An 18,596-nucleotide genomic window follows, 5' to 3' on the forward strand; every position below is an offset into this window, starting at 1 on the left:
AGGAAGGAGGAAAGTGCAGAAGGATAGATTAGAGCACTAGAGTTTTATGAAGGAAGCTAAAAAATGGTAGTAGATTATGGTCAGAATTCAAAGTTTAATTTAATAGAGTTGGAGAGAGCTTTTCAAGCAGTGGGTCAATACGAATGAAATGAGATTACAGTAGGGGAGTTGATTCTAAGAGAGGTAATATTGCACTTTAAAATTTCAGTTTATTGGGGCTGGAGAGATGACTCAATGGTTAAGAGAACCTGGGTTCAATTCCTAGCTTCCACACGGCAACTCAAAACTGTCTGTATCCAGTTCCAGGGGATCCCACACTCTCTACCAATGCAAATAAAATAAATTATAAAAAATTCAGTTTATTAGCCAAAAAAGTTTTAGTTTATTATTATTTATGCTCAAATGGTGTGTGGTGGCACTTGTATGACAGTGAGCAAGAGTAAGGTAGAGAGAGGTTCAGGGAATCAAACTCAGGTTTCTAGGCCTGAGTGTCAAGCACCACTTTCTCTTGAGTCATCTCACTGGCATTATTATATTTTAAGAGAGAACTCTAAAAAGTGGCAGTGGAATTTGGACTTTCTGGTAGTTTAAGAGCAAAAATGACATAATGAAAAGGAACAGTAGACAGCAGTAGAAGAACAGAATGATGGGATATAGCATGAAGCAGAAGAGGCTATCAGGAGACTGCTTTGGAGGCTTTTAGCAGTCAGAGCATGGGGTGCTGGTATTGGCAGTAAAGATAAGACTGTTCTAAAGAGGGTTTTTTTTTAAGACTTTAGATTTTGAGTGGGGGGTTTGAAAGAAATTAGAGGTGACTCAGAAAATTTTAAAATGCTCATTTCTAGTGAAATTGTGTAGTTGAGATTGGAAACAAATGATTATACAATTCAGAATCTGGAAAAGATGAGAAATGTGCTTTCAGAAGTATTGAACTTGGTGGAGAATTAATGACAAGGCTTAGGCTGGTTTTATTTATGGGTGTATTATATATGCTTTTAAGAAAAAGTAGATAGCCAAGATAATCATTGGTCCCTTCTATTCATAATTCAGTTTCTACCATGTAAGAACTACTGACAAAATATGAATAGTCACATAAGGAATAATGATGCTGGAAAAAAAACAACAAAACATCTGTCTGAGCATGTTGGCATACACCTTTAATCCCATCAGGGCGGCCAAGGCTCTAGTAGAGAGACTCTGTCTCAAAGACAAAACAAAAAGCACACTCAGGTCCTCATACTTGCTTGGCAAAGACTTTATTAGCTAAGCCACCTCCCTAGCTCCAAATAGGGCTGAGTATGGTGGCACATGCCTTTAATTCCAGCAGGAGGATCTCTGAGTTTGAGGGTAGCCTGGTCTATATAGCGACTTCCAGGACAGCCAGGGCTACATAGGGAGACCCTGTTTCAAAAACAGCAATAATAAAATAAAAAATGGTATGAAGAAAGGAAGCTCAATAAGCAGGAAAAAATTTCAGGTATAAGATCCAGATTACTCCAGCATTATTTCTGTGGTTAACGTATGAAAATGTCAGTGTATAGTGTGTTTGAGGCCTGCCTGAGCTTTATTAGGAGAACCTGTCTCAAAGTAGTCAATACATGTGAAAAATATTACCACTTGTAGAAGAAAACATCTTGTTTGCTTTTTAACTTTGTATTCCAGTTAGTTAGTTTGTTAGTTTGTTTTTTAGGGCAGAGGTTCTCTGTGTAGTATTCCCTGTCCTAGAACTAGCTCTGTAGATCAGGCTGGCCTCAAACTCACAGAGATTTGCCTGCCTCTACCTCCCCAAGGGCTGGTATGAATGGTGTGTGCCATCACCCAGCTGTACTCTGTTCTTAATGTTAATGGTGATAGGATGTTTTCTTTCATTAAAAAGAAAGCATTGCTTGGTTTAAGTGCTTTTATCTCAGCCTGAACAAGTTTCAGTAAATAAGGTCTTTAAAACCTTGAAAGAACAACAGATGCTGGAGTGTTAGGTGCAGGGATCTGGAGTGGAGATCCTAAATCTAGGAGATTTTTAGGTAAAGGGTGTGTGGGCAAAGGATACATGACATTCTTCGGGTTCTCAATGAGAAAATGTTCCCCAAAAGGGTAAAACACTGCTTAACTTTATTTTATGTGCATGAGTGTTTTGCCTGCATGTATGTATGTCTGTGTACCATGTGCATGTACTGCCTGCAAAAACCAAAAGAGGGGGTGTTGAATCTCCTAGGGCTGGAGTTAGACAGTTGTGAACTGCCGTTTGGGTGCATTTGTGTAGTTCAACCTCGGCTCCTTAATTACTGAGCCATCTCACCACCCCAACTGCTTAACTTTTAAAAGCAGAAAGGTTTGAGGACTTCCAGTTCTGATCACTACAAAGTAACTAGTACACAGCCAGTGTTCTAGCCATAAATAACTAGGAAACTGAAACAACTGCTCCCTATGAAAAGGAAAAAAAAATGAGCCCTATTATCTCCTCAGGTTTCTGTGTGAAACTGGATTCCAGTGCACAGTTGAAGCAGAGAAAGGCAGTCCTCTCAGGCCAAGGGAATAAAAAACAAAGTGCAGGCTGGATGGAAGGCAGGAATTTGTAGAATAAAGAGTGAGATTTAGAAATCTTCAGAAAAGCCCCCTTTTTTTGTCTTTGGCTGACTTTGGGTGAGACTCAGGGGCTGGGCAGGTAACAGCTATGAAGAACTTGGTAAACGTTATTGGCACCCACAGGCTGGGAAGCAGTCTAGTTTGTAATGTGCTAAGGAGATCCTCATCATTAAGGATAAAGTAACCCAAGAAAAGACCATTTTAGCCCTGCCCTGAAGATGAAGTGGAAAGGGTAGAGAAGAAAAAAAAGCGCGGGCGGGGGGGGGGCTTCAAAATACTAAGCTAGGATTGAGGTGCAGTTTAGTGCTAAAGTTCTTGCATGCCATGCAGGAGACACTGGCTTCTATTCTCAGAGTCACCAAGTTAGCAAAAAAAAGATAAGCCAATTCTCAATTATCTGCCATGGGGCAAACAAACAAACAACAAAAAAAAAAAAAACCCAACACTGCAAACAGTTTATATACCATTATAACCAGGTGTGGTGGTGCAAATACTCCAGTATTTGAGAGGCACAGAAAGATCAAGAATTCCAAGCCAGGCTAGGCAATAGTGGCTCATGCCTTTAATCCAAGCACCTGGGAGGCAGAGGCAGGTGGTTCTCCCTGGTCTACAGAGCTAGTTCCAGGACAGCTAGGACTGTTACACAGAGAAACCCTGTCTCGAAAAACAAACAAAGGGGGGGGGGGGATTCCAAGCCAGCCCTAGCTTTGTTAGAGAGTTCAAGGCCAAGCTGAACTCTTGATAATTTGAGGCCTTGAGTGTTAAGGCTCACTAGGACTTCTTTACACAGTAAGTTCAAGGCCAGCCTGCACTGAGATCTTTTCTAAAATTAAAGGTCAGCAAAGTATATAAAAATAAGTTTCCAATCCCATATTAAAAGATAAAGAAGCCGGGTGGTGGTAGCACACACCTTTAATCCCAGCACTCGGGAGTCAGAGGCAGGTGGATCTCTGTGAGTTCGAGGCCAGCCTGGTCTACAAGAGCTAGTTCTAGGACAGGTTCCAAAAAGCTACGGAGAAACCCTGTCTCGAAAATAAAAAAAAAAAAAGATAGATAAATAAGAAAATATAACCTTTAACTGGAGAAAAGTTAGTTGACAGATCCAGAAATGAAAAAGAGGACAGATTGAGAAGACAGCTGTAGTGAAGTCCTTAAAGCCTGATCAGGCCATCGTTGAAAGGCATAAGAAAAAAGACCCAGTGAAACTAACCCAGAGAACTGAAAGATTCAGGATCTGAAATGAAAAGTTCTGTCGGGATCTCTGGCTATTATACATTCTAGAAGAAAAAGAAAGAAAAGTTAATAGAAACTATTTACACTGAAGCACAGATCAACAAAAAACAAAAACCAGGCAGTGATGTCTGAGACACTGTCACCTGGCCTAATACACATGTCATTGGAATCCAGGAAAAAGGTAGTTTGTAGGAAATTATTCGTTGATAAATAACAGCTGAAGAATTTTCAAATACAATAAAAGCTATAAGCCTGCTGACTCTAATGAGCCTTGGTGGGACGAATACAAAGGAAACAGCACTAAGGCACATCCTACCCAAATTATTGAAAACTAGAGTTAAAAGGGAATGGTATAGGGCTGAGAGGTTGTTCTGTGTTTTTGATCATTTGTTGCACTTGCAGAGGACCCCAGTTCTATTTCTAGTATCGACATGGTTGCTTATAACCATCTTAATCCCAGTTCCAGGGGATCCTTTACTCTCTTCTAACCTTGATGGGTACCAGGAGTTAACATGGTGTTCATCCGTACATGCAGGCAAAACGCTGATATATTTAAATATAAAAGGCATGATAAAAGCCACATGTGATGGTAGACACCTATAGTCCCAGCACTGGGGTAGTAGAATTTCAACACCAGACTGGGCTAGGTAACAAGACCCTGCCTCAAAAACAAAGTTTAATAAAGTGTGGTGGAGTGAGGTAGGTTGGAGTTGGAATGATGTGTTGAGGGACTGAGATAAGAACATTTATTGATTTTTTTAATCAAAAAAATATAAACTCAGGAAATCATCCTAATTGTAGTACAAATGAATAACAAAGTATAAGAAAACAGTTGTAGGATTCAGAACAGCACCATTTCTTATGTGTATATAATTATAAAATGGGCTTTTAGGTTAGTTTATATTGGAGACTGCATAATATCACAGTTGGGAAGTCAGTAGCTACTTGGTTCAGAAAACTGGGCACTTTAAAGTAAAAGGGATCAATTAATGGTGCGGCCCTGGTTTGAGTCTGAAGGCCTGGAAGTTCCAAGTCACTGGTGTGTTCTGTCAACAAAGACAAGCTGGGAGTCTGGACAAGGATAGCAGTAAGAAGAATCAAGCTTGAGCAGTGTGAATAAGCTTCCCCTTCCATTTTTTTGTTTGTTTGTAGACAGGGTTCCTTTGTGTGGCCTTGGCTGCCCTAGAACTAGCTCTGTAGACCAGGCTGGCCCCTGCCTCTTAAATGCTGGATTAAAGGTATCATGTGTCTCTACTAGCTGGCATTTCCCCCTGCTTCTTTAAAAGGATAGAATTGAAACAAGGGTTGTACATATTGCTAATGTACTCTAAAACTGAATTATGCCTCTCAACTCTTTCCCTATTTATCTTTTAGTAATAATAAGGTTGAGTAGGGTTGTTTAGAGCATTTAAGTGGTAATCCAGGCAAAGGGAGTTCTAAGTGCACTGTGAAATGTTGACTGAGCTATTATTACTGTATGAAAGGATCCTTACCTGTTGGTACACTGTCAAGACACTTGTTTGCATGCACATACAGGTTTAAAAAAAGGAATGGCCTTTTTGAAGTACTGTTAGTGTGCTATTCCTGAAAGAACCGAGGCTAGAAACTGATTTCTTAAATTCTAGACCAGGAAACATTCAAAGGTAACTGTATTTAATCCCTCTCAGAGACACTTGATTTTACTTGATAAAAACCACAAATGTTGACAATTAGTCTGTAAACTGATAAATTTAAGTACTCTGGAACTTACTGCACCGATGTCTATGCAGATTATTGCACAGTGCAGTGGCTGGAGGGTGCACTTAATTTTCTTGCCACTGGATGGTGCTCGTGTAACATTGAAGTCCGGAAGGGTTGGCTGGCCTTGAACGTGCAGTGCGCCTCTGACTCCCTACTATACACAACTCAGGTATGTTTTCTGGTCTTGTTTCTTTCTCTCTTGAGCAGCTGAATATTGATAAACGTTTACTGTAGTAAATGAAATACTCTTTTAAGTGGAATCAACATAAAATAGTTCTGTGTGTTTTTGCATAAGCATAACCTGTAGGGGGCATTGTTCATGGGATTAAATTCTTACTTGTCTATTTCAGCAGTTGGCAGGATTGCAGTGGAATCTGATTATTCCTCTTGACAGAATCTTAGAGGATGCCGGGCGGTGGTGGCGCACGCCTTTAATCCCAGCACTCGGGAGGCAGAGGCAGCAGATCTCTGAGTTCGAGACCAGCCTGGTCTACAGAGCTAGTTCCAGGACAGGCTCCAAAACCACAGAGAAACCCTGTCTCGAAAAAGCAAAAAGAAAAAAAAAAATCTTAGAGGATTATTGGTGTGTTTTTCTGTCTTCTCTAGACAGCTGAGCTAGTTATTTATTTTTGCTCTGGTCCCTAAATTGAAAAAAGGATAATTTATTGTTTTATATGCATGGGTGTTTTGTATGCATGTATGTCATTACATGTGTACCTAGTGTTCACAGAGATCAGAAGAGGACATTGGGTCCTCTGACAGACTGTCATGAGCTGCCATGTGAGTTGTTGGGAATCGAACCCCCGTCTTCTGCAAGAACAAGTGCTCTTAACTGCTGAGACAGTTCTCTAGTCTTGATCCCCAATATTTTTTTTTTTTTTCCGAGACAGGGTTTCTCTGTGGCTTTGGAACCTGTCCTGGAACTAGCTCTGTAGACCAGGCTGGTCATTGATCTTAAGTCTTTCTGGTTAGTTTTCCACGGTTTGCTATATTCTGGGCATCTATCAGAGTATAAAAACTACATGCTGGTTTAGCAAAAGTATTTACTTAGGAAAAAGTTAAGAGTTACAAAGTTGTCAAAGTTGTATGGTGTCACATGTCTATAATCCTAGCACTTGGGAGAGTATAGAGATTTTGAGACCAGTATGAGCTTTACATAGCCAGACCCTATATCAAAACGAAATCGATTGTGACTAGGAGGAAAACCAGAGTGAATGCTAAGAAACATTAGCACCTTTGTTTAAAGCATGTGCTGCCACCACCCCGCTTGAGTATCTTTGTATTTATGTTTATACACAGTGATGATCCAGTTGTTGTTGTGCATGTAGTAGAGAGGGTGTATTTGCAAATATGCCTCCTTGGTTAACCTAATTTTTATTCTGTTGATGTAGTAGGTACAACAACAAATCCTTATCCTGTGCCCCCCTTGTTTTGAACTTTTTCAGACATTTTTGGCTCTTTCTGTTACTAGACTGTATTTTTTAAATAATTTGTTTGATTTTTAATTTGATTTTTATTTTATGTCCATTGGGGTTTTATTTTATGTCTACTGGCCCGTATTCATGTCTCTGTGAGGGTATTGTATTCCCTGGAACTGGAGTTACAGACAGTTGTGAGCTGCCATGTGGGTGCTAGGAAGAACAATCCATGCTCTTATCCACTAAGCCATCTCTCCAGCCCCCTAGACTGTATTTCTATAACTTAAAAAACAAAATTTTCAGGAACCTCTTCTTATTGTTGAACATAAGAATTTAGCACTATAATTTGTTCCTGGTACCTCTAATAACAAATGTTTTGGTCAAGTGCTTAACCAAGTAGTGCACTGTATTTACATTTCCTTTCTTGGATACCTTTACTTATAGTCCCTTCTTTTTTACAGTCACCTAGATTTTCAGATACTCTTCCTTTAATACAATCAGAATCAACAGACATTGCTTTTTGTAGGTTGTTTTGCTGACTCCTTTTCCATAACCCACCCCTAGGCTCAGTAGATACCCCTCCTCCTCTCTTTCCTCCATTTATTTATTTATTTATTTGGCCAGGTCTTCTGTAGCTCAGACTGACCTTGAACTTGATATGTAGCTGAGGCTAAACTGCCTCCTGAGCTCAGGGTTGGTAGTGTGAAGCTCCCATCTTGAAAATAATTTACTTCTTGTTCTCCAGGCCAATTTGACCTGTTCTTTTCATCACTGATAGTGATTTCCTATCTCTTTCTTCTTTGGTTTGGTAAAACTCTCCTTGTAGCTGTCTCTGCAGGATGCATGCAAGTAAAAACGAACACTTTGCCTCAGAATGCTTGTAATCGAGTAGAAGGAAACCCAAAGATAAACAGGAGAAAGGGTATAAAGATTAATGTGCACACGTGTGCCAGATCCTCACAGAAACATGAAATTCAAAGAAGGGTCACGTGATTGAAGCTTGAAAAAGGTTTAGAGAGCTCTCCATTCTCAGACTTTCACAGTGCCGTTCTCTAAGGCCCTGTTGTGTTAACACATGGGAACTGACTTGCTATCTTACATGTCTGAGAATAACTTTCATTTAGTATTGGTGAGACTCATGTTAAATACTTGGTACGTCTGTGTTCATATGTGTACATGTGGAGTCCAGAGGCCTAAGTTTTTGCGGCAGCATCTTTTACTAACCTTTGGATCCTCCTGTCTTTGACCTGTGTCCTAGCCCCCTAGTGCTGGGATTACCTACCACTCTTGACTTTTTGAGTAATGGAATCTGAACTCAGGAACTTATGCTTGCACAGTGTGATAGTTAGCTTTAATTATCAGCTGACACGGCCTGGAATCAATTGGGAAGAGAGTGTCAGTGGGGACTGTCCACAGTGGACTGTCCTGTTAGCATGGCATTAAGTTTATTGACATGGGAATACCATTCTGGACGGTGTAAAACTGGAGAAATAGAGCTAAGCACAAGCGAGCAAGTGGGGTGTGTACATCCATGTCTCTGCACTTTGGACTGGGGGTGTGATGTGACAGCTGCTTTAAGCTCCTGCCACTGGGACTTAAGCTCTGGTCTGTGTAACCTGGAATTGTGAGCTAAAGTAACTCTTGTTTTTCGCCAGATATCTGGTACAGCAATGGAAACGAAACTAGTTCACTCACCAAGCCTCCTGTTCTCTGTTGCTTTTGAGGTGTTTAGAAATTGGGCTTTATGTGACTTGTTTTGTTTCTCTGCAAGCACTTATAAGCTTTCCCCAGTGTTTTCTGTGATGTGTTTTGGTATAAGTCATACTTTATTCATGCTATACTTGATGAGTCCTTCAAAAGTAGATCTCTTTGGTTTTAAGTTTCAGAGAGTTAATGGTGGGTGTTGATTAAATGTGGTTCTGAAAAAAATTCAAGGAGTTTAGGATGAGATTTATTTTTAATTTTTAAAAATTTATTTTTATGGGCTGGAGAGATGGCTCAGCGGTTAAGAGCATTGCCTGCTCTTCTAAAGGTCCTGAATTCAATTCCCAGCAACCACATGGTGGCTCACAACCATCTGTAATGAGGTCTGGTGCCCTCTTCTGGCCTGCAGGCATACATGTAGACAGAATATGTATACATAATAAATAAAAGGTCACTCGGGAGGCAGAGGCAGGCGGATCTCTGTGAGTTCGAGGCCAGCCTGGTCTACAAGAGCTAGTTCCAGGACAGGAACCAAAAGCTACAGAGAAACCCTGTCTCGAAAAATCAAAAAAAAAAAAAACTTTTATGTATACGAGTTTTTTGCTTACCTTTCCCCCACATACACCTTATCTGTGCAGTACCTGAGGAGGCCAGAAGAGAGTACCAGATCCCCTGGAACTGGAGTTATAGACAGTTGTGAGCCCCCATATGGGTGCTTGGAATTGAACTGGGTCCTCTGGGGGAGCAGCCAGTGCTCTTAACTACCTTCTCTTCGGCCCGTAGGGTGATGTTTTTATCTCAACCAATTTGATTCATGATTCTGAATGTTTTGTAATTTTCCCAAATGACTTTTTGTAGTGATTTCCAATTTAAAATTTATGGAATCAGAACACATACATTGTATGATTTCAATACATGTAAACATTTTATTGTGATACATGTTCATCTTGTTCTGTAAGAGTGTGAAATCCCAGCACTTGGAAGGAATTGAGGCTAGCCTGGTCTAAATATCTATATAGCGAGTTCCAGGCCAGTCAAGGCTACATAGTCAGACTCTGTCTCAAAAAATAAAAAAATGGCCGGGCGGTGGTGGCGCACGCCTTTAATCCCAGCACTTGGGAGGCAGAGGCAGGCGGATCTTTGTGAGTTCGAGACCAGCCTGGTCTACAAGAGCTAGTTCCAGGACAGGCTCCAAAACCACAGAGAAACCCTGTCTCGAAAAAACCAAAAAAAAAAAAAAAAAAAAAAATGGTGATGCAGGTGAGTAGGGATTTTTCTGTCTACATGTAAAAATAACAAATTTTTAAAGAATAAATAAGCATTAAAATTTCCAAATAAAGTAATAAGGATTTAAATTTTTTTTTCTTCTTGGAGAAGTTCTTTCTGTGTAGTTACTGTTCCTATCAGGGTGGAGTTTGTATCACTCAAATCAAGTTGTGGACACATATATTCATGTGTGGACACACTTACTCTTAGTGTATGTGTTCAAGCAAGCAGGTTTCAAAAGTATAAACATTTTGACTTCAGAAAACTTTATTGTCCCTCAGTATAAAGCAGCAGTTACAATTTACTTTCCCTTTGTTACAGGAATAGATTTTAAGATCAAAACAGTTGAACTACAAGGAAAGAAGATCAAGCTACAGATTTGGTAAGTGACAAGTGTTCTATCTTTGTGTGTTGATGCCAGTTGCTTAAGGTTTGTGGTGAGACTCCCATTTTCCATTTGTTTAGCGTCTTCTAGACTGCCCCCTGAAACAAGCAATCAGTGACTTTCAGGAAGTAAAACATTGCATTGACCTCACAGTTCATGCACTGTTTGTGCCTAGACTGTATAATTTCGAGTAGTACCCAGAGCACACAGCTCAGCCACCCCACAGGTGGGGCCAAGAGGGAAGGAGCTGCTTGGATTCTTAGAATGTAGCACACTTTTTACGGCGTGTTATTGGGAGTAATAGTTTTTACAACGTCCTCTCCACTGTGCTTCTTTTATAAAGGAAAATTTTGCTACTGGCTTGTAATTTTAGAAACCCAATCATACTAACTAGTCTGGTAAAGAAAATAATTTTTCAGATATTTATCATCAGTTTTGCTTATTGGGTTGAACTTAGAATGCTGGATTAGACTTGGACCTACGTGAGAAGTTCTAGAAATAACTTCATCAGTAAATAGGCAGCTCTAGCCCTAAGCAAAGGGGTTAGTTACTGTAGGTTGTCCCAGAGGTAGTGAGGCAAGCCCACCTTTCTCTTGGTTTGAAGTAAGTTGTAACCATGTTCAGTGGTTACAACATGAACTCTGCAGAGGACCCAACTTCGGTACCCAGCGCCTACATCAGGGAGCTCACAAACCACCTGTCACTCTAGTTCTGGGGAATTTTGATACCTTCGGCCTCTGCAGGTACCTACACAAACACAGGCACACACATGTGAGCACAGACAGACACATATACAATAATGAAAATAAAATTAAAAAATACATTGCTCATTGCCTTAATGACTCATGGAGGCTGGGCAACATAATGAGAATCCAGGTGTGGAACTCAGGAAAGGGTAGGTGAAGAAACCAGGTTGAGCCCAGCATGGTATCTGTACTCCCAATTTGGGAGAAGTGAAGACAGAATGATCAGGAACTCAAGGCTATGTACCAGGTTCTAGGAGAGTCCTGGCTACATGCTACTATATTATTTATTTATTTATTTATTTGGATTTTTGAGACAGGGTTTCTCCGTAGCTTTTGGTTCCTGTCCTGGAACTAGCTCTAGTATACCAGGCTGGCCTCGAACTCACAGAGATCCGCCTGCCTCTGCCTCCCAAGTGCTGGGATTAAAGGCGTGTGCCACCACCGCCCGGCATGCTACTATATTTTTAAAAACAAACAAGGGAGCCAGTTCATTTTGGTAAAGTACAGTTATATTTAAAAGTATAAATGTATGAAGTATGCAAATTAAAATGGGACACAAAACTTTAATAAAAAATTAACTTGGGTTATTCTAACAGAAATGGAAGGCAATAATTAGGTATTGTCTTTCTGAAAAATAAAGACAAAATTTTTAAAAATAGGCTCAGTGGGATGGCTCCATAGAGAAAAGTGGCTGCCACCAAACCTGAAAACCTGAATTTGGCCCTCAGAACCTTCATGGTGGAAAGCAATATCTGGCTTCCCAGAAGTTGCCTTTTGATCGCCACATGTATATCTTGACATATATGTGCCTCTCTTCAAAAAATAGGAAAATAAATGTTAAATAAATCATCTAGGCATGGTTACACACGCCTTTAATCCCAGCACTGCCGTGGGAGGCAGAAGCAGGGAGATCTCTGTGATTTCAAGGCCAGCCTGGTCTACAGATCAAGCTCCAGGACAGCCAGGACTACACAGAGAAACCCTGTCTCAAAAAACAAACAAATAAATAAATAGATGGCTGTCAGTCATAGAGTCATTTTCCGGGCCAGCATCTCTATCATCCTGAGGATCCTAGAGTCTTGTGCATGTCATTTGGTCACCACAACTTTGTACTTACTGGTAGCCTTATCTTTTACCCAGAGGCAAGGACCTTGTCTCAGCACTGGTCCACTTTTTCTATCATGTTAATAGGACATGATTAGAAGCCCTTATAACTAAATATATGAAATTAGCAGGAGATAAACAGGAAATTGAAAATGAGAAAATTTGAGCAGATTATTATACAACTCCTTTGTTTTGGTCTGTTTGTAGAATTTAACTGAAAACCTTGACAGCCAAGGCAAGAAGGAAAAGGAATAGAACAAACTATTTTTCCCCAAGAAAAGTTGAAAAAGGAGCTTGATAGTAGTACATGAGTAAAAACTTCTCATAAGGCTCCTTCTTGTACTGATTGTTAGTATCTAAAAATTATTAAAAGTAACGGAGAATAAAACACCCGAATACAAATATACGTGTACATTATGTAGTTTTATTTTTTGAAGACACAGTCCTACTTATCTGCAAATTCCCACCCTCTTCCCCTCTTGGAACACCATTTCCCAAATATTGATGTGACTTATTTCCCTAACTCTCTATCATACATAGATCACCCCCTTATTTAAATTGTGCCTTTTTGTCTCGACTCCTCATCAGCTTCTAATCCCACTCCCCTTCATCAACAGAGCAGTTTGTTTTTCTCCTATAAAAATACTTTGGGGTAGTCCAGGTGCAGCCCAGGCCCTCTGTTGGAGAGTTCTCACAGGATGGTCAGTGGATTACAAGAAGGTGATTCTGGTCAGTCCCTGGGGCAGGATGGGAAGGGGGTGGTGTCAATGAAGTAGCTGTGGGTCTTGGAAATAGTGTTTCAAGTGACCTTGGCAAAGTTGCTGGGTGACAGTGTTCTGTTCTCTGGCCTACAAAATGGTCCTTGTTACAAACTGTTAGAAGGAGTTTCTCGGACACAGACTGAGATGAGGCCACACCAGTGCATAGTTGCAGTGACCAAATATCTTGCCAAAGACTCTGGGGTCCTCAGAATGGTGGAAATGTTGTCTAGGAAAATGGCTCTGTGGTTGACAGTTGATAATGGAGCATTCAACACCCTGGCCAACATAAATGTTGCAGTTCCTAATGGCAAAGAAAAAAAAAGCCTTGACCCTTCTCTGCTTGCCGTCACAAGTTTGCCTGTTCCTGCACCGATACACACCTAGGGGCTGAGGAGTTGTCTCAGTGGTTAAGATTTTGCTGTAGGAAGACCAGAGTTTAAATTCCCAGAATCCACATAAACACTGGGTGGGTAGAGGCATTGGCCTGTAATTCCAGTCTGGGAAGGTGTAGAAGTGATCCTAAGAGCAAACTGGCTATTGAGACTATCCATATTGGCAAGCTCTGGGTTTTCTTGAGTGACCCTGTCTCAATGAATCATATGGAAGCCAATCAAGATTGATGCCGGCCATCATCCCTGGCCCTCTACACGTGTACATGCACACCACAGACACATGAAGATGGGGAAAGAAGAAAAACAAGAATCTCTCACCCTTGAGGACATCCATATTTCCTCAGGGAAAACTGAACGGGCTTCTCATTGAGGGATAAGGAGAAGGAGTCCGTCTCCTATAAGTTCTGTAGTCAGTCACTGCTGCTGACTTCTCCCTTGGAGGAGCCCCAATCTCTGGCCCATAATTTTTTTTCATTGACACTTGTCAATCGTTACTTCACATGCCATTTTACCAATTAAAGTGTCCAGTTCAGTGGTTTTTAGTTTAGTTACAAGACTGTATAGTCATCATTACAATTTTAGAATACTCACTCTCAAACTCCTTACTTTCACACCCTGTTCTCCTAAACCCTATCAGTTTGCAGTTTGTCTCTTGACTCTTCTTAGTCTAGATATTTCCTATCTATAGGATTGTAGAATACCTGATAGTTTGTGACTAGATGCTGTTTCTCTTAGCATGTTATCAAGATTCTTCTGTTTTATACATGTATACATGCACCACTGCCTTTCCACTTCTGGGATTGTATGGTGTGTGTGTGTGTGTGTGTGTGTGTGTGTGTGTGTGTGTCTGTCTGTCTGTCTGTCTGTCTGTCTGTCTGTCTGTCTGTCTCTGTGTGTCTGTTGCCCAAGGAGGTGAGAAGAAGGCATCAGATCCTCTGGAAGTGGAGTAATAAATAGACAGCCATTTGTGGGGCAGCTGATGTAGGTGCTGGGAACTGAACTTGAGTCCTTTAAAAGAGCAACAAACATTCTTAACTGCTGAGCCATTTCTCCAGTCAGTCCCATGTTTAATGGTTAGGGCAAAGGCCAGATTTAATTATATGTCTGAATAATTCTAGTTTGTAGAAGGAGGCTGCTTGTTGGTTTCCAGCCACTTAGCCCCGAAATAGCCACATAGATACTGTATTAATTAAATCATTGCTTGGCCTATTAGCTCTAACTTCTTATTGGCTAACTCTTACACCTGAATTTAACCCATTTCTATTATTCGTATATTGCCACATGGCTGTGGCTTACCAGGTAAAGTTCCCAGCTTCTATCTCCGGTGGTGGTTTCATGGCTTCTCTCTTACTCTGCCCTTCTTTCTCCCAACATTCAGTTCCATCTTCCCCACCTACCTCTGCTCTGCCCTGCCAAGCTCAAGCCAGCTTTCTTTATCAACCAGTCATATTCACAGCATACAGAGGACAATTCCACATTACCTCCCCTTTTCTGTTTAAGTAAAAAGAAAGGTTTAAGTGGATTTTAGTTGGCTATGTTGGAGGGGGCTGCTTGTTCATCCTGGCCGCCCAGAACTGAAATAATCACACAGAAACTGTACTAATTAAATCACTGCTTGACCCATTAGCTCTAGCTTCTTATTGGCTAACTCTTACATATTAATTTAACTCATCTCCATTAATCTGTATCGCCACGCGGCAGTGGTTTGCCGAATAAAGTTCTGGTGTCTGTTTCCGGTGGGGCTACATGGCTTCTCTCTGACTCCGCCCTTTTTTCCTCCCAGCATTCTGTTTAGTCATACCTGCCCCCGCCTCCCACCTAGCTCTGTTCCTCTATGCATTACTATCTTTTGCTTATTTTTTTAAATTTATGTATTTTATGTATATGGGTGCTTTGTGTGCATGCATGTTACACCAGAAAAAGGCACCAGGTCCCATTATAGGCAGTTGTGAGCTGCTTATGTGAGTGCTGGGAATTGAACTCAGGATCTCTTGAAGAGCAGCCAGTGCTCTTAACCACTAAACCATCTATATAGCCCCTCACTCACTCTCACTCCTTTTTGATTATTTTTAAGTTTGTTCATTTGTCCTCTTATTGTTTGAAGATAAGACAGTTTACTATTATTTAGCATGCACAAAACCCTTTGCAAATACATTTATGTGTTATGTGGGTTGTCTTTTTCTTCATGGTATCCATTGGCAATAAATCCAGGTGTGGTGTTACACAATCCCTGCACTCAGAAGAATAAGCCAGGACGATGTGGGTTCAGAGCCAGCCTGGGCTACATAGCAAGCACCTATCTTCAACAAAGATGGAGGGGGTGGGGAAACAAGGACTGAGTTTGATCCCTAGCACCATAAAACAAAATTGGAAAAGTGGGTTTTTCATTTTTATGAAGTCTAGTTTATTTAAATTTTGTTACTTATACTTTGGTAACATAACTAAGATAAATGAAGCTATATCCCCTTGTATTCACGAGATTTTTGTTTGTTTGTTTTCTTCTGTTGCGATGTGCAGTGCTAGAATCAAACCCAGGCCTCCTGTGCACTGGACAGATGTTCTGCCTCTGAACTACACATTCCCAGCCTTTCTAAAGACTTTTTGGAGTGTTGGTTTGCAGAGCTGAATTTAGTTTTGTATCTGAGTTAGGGGTTCAGCTTTGCTGTTTTACATGGGAATATAAAGTTTCAGCAAATTGTTGGAAAACTTACTCTGCATTAAGTGACTGGAAAATTGAAACAGAGCAACATGAACTTGAAGATCACTTTTAGAAGGATGGTTGAGCATGCCTGTAACTTCAGCATTTAGGAAGCTGAGACGGGAGGATTTGAGGCTAGCCTAAGCTTTATAGCCAGTTCTCTGTAACCCTAGATGACATGATCGGCTGTTTGGAATTCTGCTTAGTGATTAAGATACAGGGAAAAGAATGGCTGTCTAGTTGACAAGAAAGTTACTGGAAGTCTTTTGAAACACAGTCTCTCTGGATTTATTAAAAGGAATGTAACTAGAGTTGGATGAGGGGACATGGCTTAGTGCTTAGCCAAATGGGAGATCCTACTTAGGTCAACCCCCAGCAAACACACCCCTGCCCCTCCCATGAATTAACTGACAAAGATGTATGGAGAAACAGCAACTACAGATAGTGTTTTGTTTTGTTTGCTTTGGTTTGGTTTTTCAAAACAGGGTTAGAATAAAAAGAGCCAGGAAGCTGGTTCAATGAATAAAGGGGCTTGCCATCAAGCTACAACTGAGTTTGATCCTGTGACCCTCAAGGTGGAAGAAGAGTAATCTCTCCCGAAAGTTGTCCTGTGACCTACACACATATATCAGGGTATACACATGCCCATCAACATATGTGTGTATGTACATATATATGTGTGTGTGTGTACACATATATACACATACGTACATATATATGTGTACACACACACCCAATAAGTAAATATAATTTAAAAATTTTTAGATTAAAAATGGTATTTTGTTTGTTTTCATGTATGTATGTGTACCATATGCATGCCTGGTGCTTGTAGATGTTAGAAGAGGTTGTCAGATCTCCTAGAGCTGGAGATACAGGTGGATGTGAGCCATCTCATGTGGACTGGGAGCAGAACTTGGGTTCTCTGCAAGAGCAACAAGTATTCTTAACTGCTGACCCAGTGTACTAAACACACAGAGAACTATTTATACTTACACAAGTAAGTGAAAGGCAAGAGCGAAATCTGAATACTGTCTTAGATAATACTAATGTCAAGTTCTGGTTTTGCTGCTACACTAATTCATACCTTTGGATACGTTTATGGGCCAAGCCTGGTGGTGCACACCTTTAATCCCAATAATTGGAAGGCAGAGGCAGGAATCTCAAAGTTTGAGCCAACCTAGTCTATGTAGCTCCAGAGGACCCAGGTTCTCTTCTTGCACCCATATGGCTTACAACTGTTCTTAACTCCAGTTCCAGGGGATCTGGCTCCCCCTTCTGGCTACTGCTGGCACCAGGTATGCAGACGTTGCACATACATGCATGCCAGCAAAATATTTAAACATGTAAGATAATAGATAATTCTTTAAATTAAAAAAAAAGTGTCACTCTGATGCCCGCTTCTGGTCTCTGAAAGACACTAGGCAATCATGTGGTGCATATTTATTCATGCAAGCAAAAACCATAAAATAAAGGTACACAGTTAAAGAGGGATGAGAGAGGGAGCTGGAGAGGTGGCTTAGTGACTGAGCACTGGCTTGCTTCTCTTTGGAGGACCCAGGTTCCATTCCCAGCATCCTCATGGCAGTTCGTAACTATTTATAACTCAAGTCCAAGGGCATGTAATGTCCTCTTTTGGCTTCCATGGGCACAAGGCAAACATGTGGTACACAGATGTACATGCAGGCAAAGTGCTCACAGAGAGAAATAAAAATAATTTAAAAATTTAGTAAAATGAGGTGGAAAGCGGAGGAGGAGGGGATGTAGCACAGTGGTGCAACGCCTGGCCAGCATGTGCGGGACCATAGGTCAGGCTACAGAGAGTGAGTTAGTAAACAAACGGGTATCTTTACAGCTTTTGTAAATGAGTCATGGTCTTTAGATGATCTAAGAGTTAAACATGCTTTTGTGTTATGTTATGGAATTAACGGAATAAAATGGATTCAGGAGTTTTTATATGACTTACGGGTTTACTTAAAATTTCAAAACATTTTTGTCCCTTGCTACTGTTTTCTTTTCCACTCAATATGGGTAGGTCATTAGCTGCCTCCATTATGAAGTGTGGAGCTGGGTGTTCCTGTAATGCCAGCACTTCGGAGGCTGGGCAAGAGATAGGAGTTCAAGCCTTTTTTGATTACCTAGCAACTTTGAAGCAAGTCTGTCTCAAATGAAAGTTAAATGAGTGCTTGTTCTGTTTTTCCTTTGTGGTAAATCGTAATTTTAATCTATTTTTTTGCTGCTGTCCTATTTTGTCCTTTATTTGTGGTGTAGTGATATTAAAATGCTTAATATAATTATTGACTGTTTATTTCAGGGACACAGCAGGCCAGGAGCGATTTCACACCATCACAACCTCCTACTACAGAGGAGCAATGGGTATCATGCTAGTGTATGACATCACCAATGGTAAAAGTTTTGAAAACATCAGCAAGTGGCTTAGAAACATAGATGAGGTAAGACCTAGGAGGTGCATAAACCCTCTCCCCTTAACCACCTCAGTAGTTTATCTTAAAATTTTGTTCAGTAGTTCTGTATCTACAAGATAATAAGAATTACCAGTGGTTTTTAT

The 18,596-nt window shown here is 40.6% G+C and overlaps 1 protein-coding gene across 1 annotated transcript in view; it reads left to right on the plus strand.

Annotated features, from left to right (window-relative positions):
* Positions 1-18,596, plus strand: part of Rab10 (RAB10, member RAS oncogene family) — a 60,420-nt gene that overhangs the window by 31,738 nt on the left and 10,086 nt on the right. The window contains exons 2-3 of the mRNA XM_075955829.1: positions 10,266-10,326; positions 18,342-18,480. Of these exons, the coding sequence (XP_075811944.1) occupies positions 10,266-10,326; positions 18,342-18,480 (200 nt within the window). The remainder of the gene's footprint in view (positions 1-10,265; positions 10,327-18,341; positions 18,481-18,596) is intronic.

This window comes from Microtus pennsylvanicus, chromosome 21, assembly GCF_037038515.1.
Source record: "Microtus pennsylvanicus isolate mMicPen1 chromosome 21, mMicPen1.hap1, whole genome shotgun sequence".
Taxonomy (NCBI): domain Eukaryota; kingdom Metazoa; phylum Chordata; class Mammalia; order Rodentia; family Cricetidae; genus Microtus; species Microtus pennsylvanicus.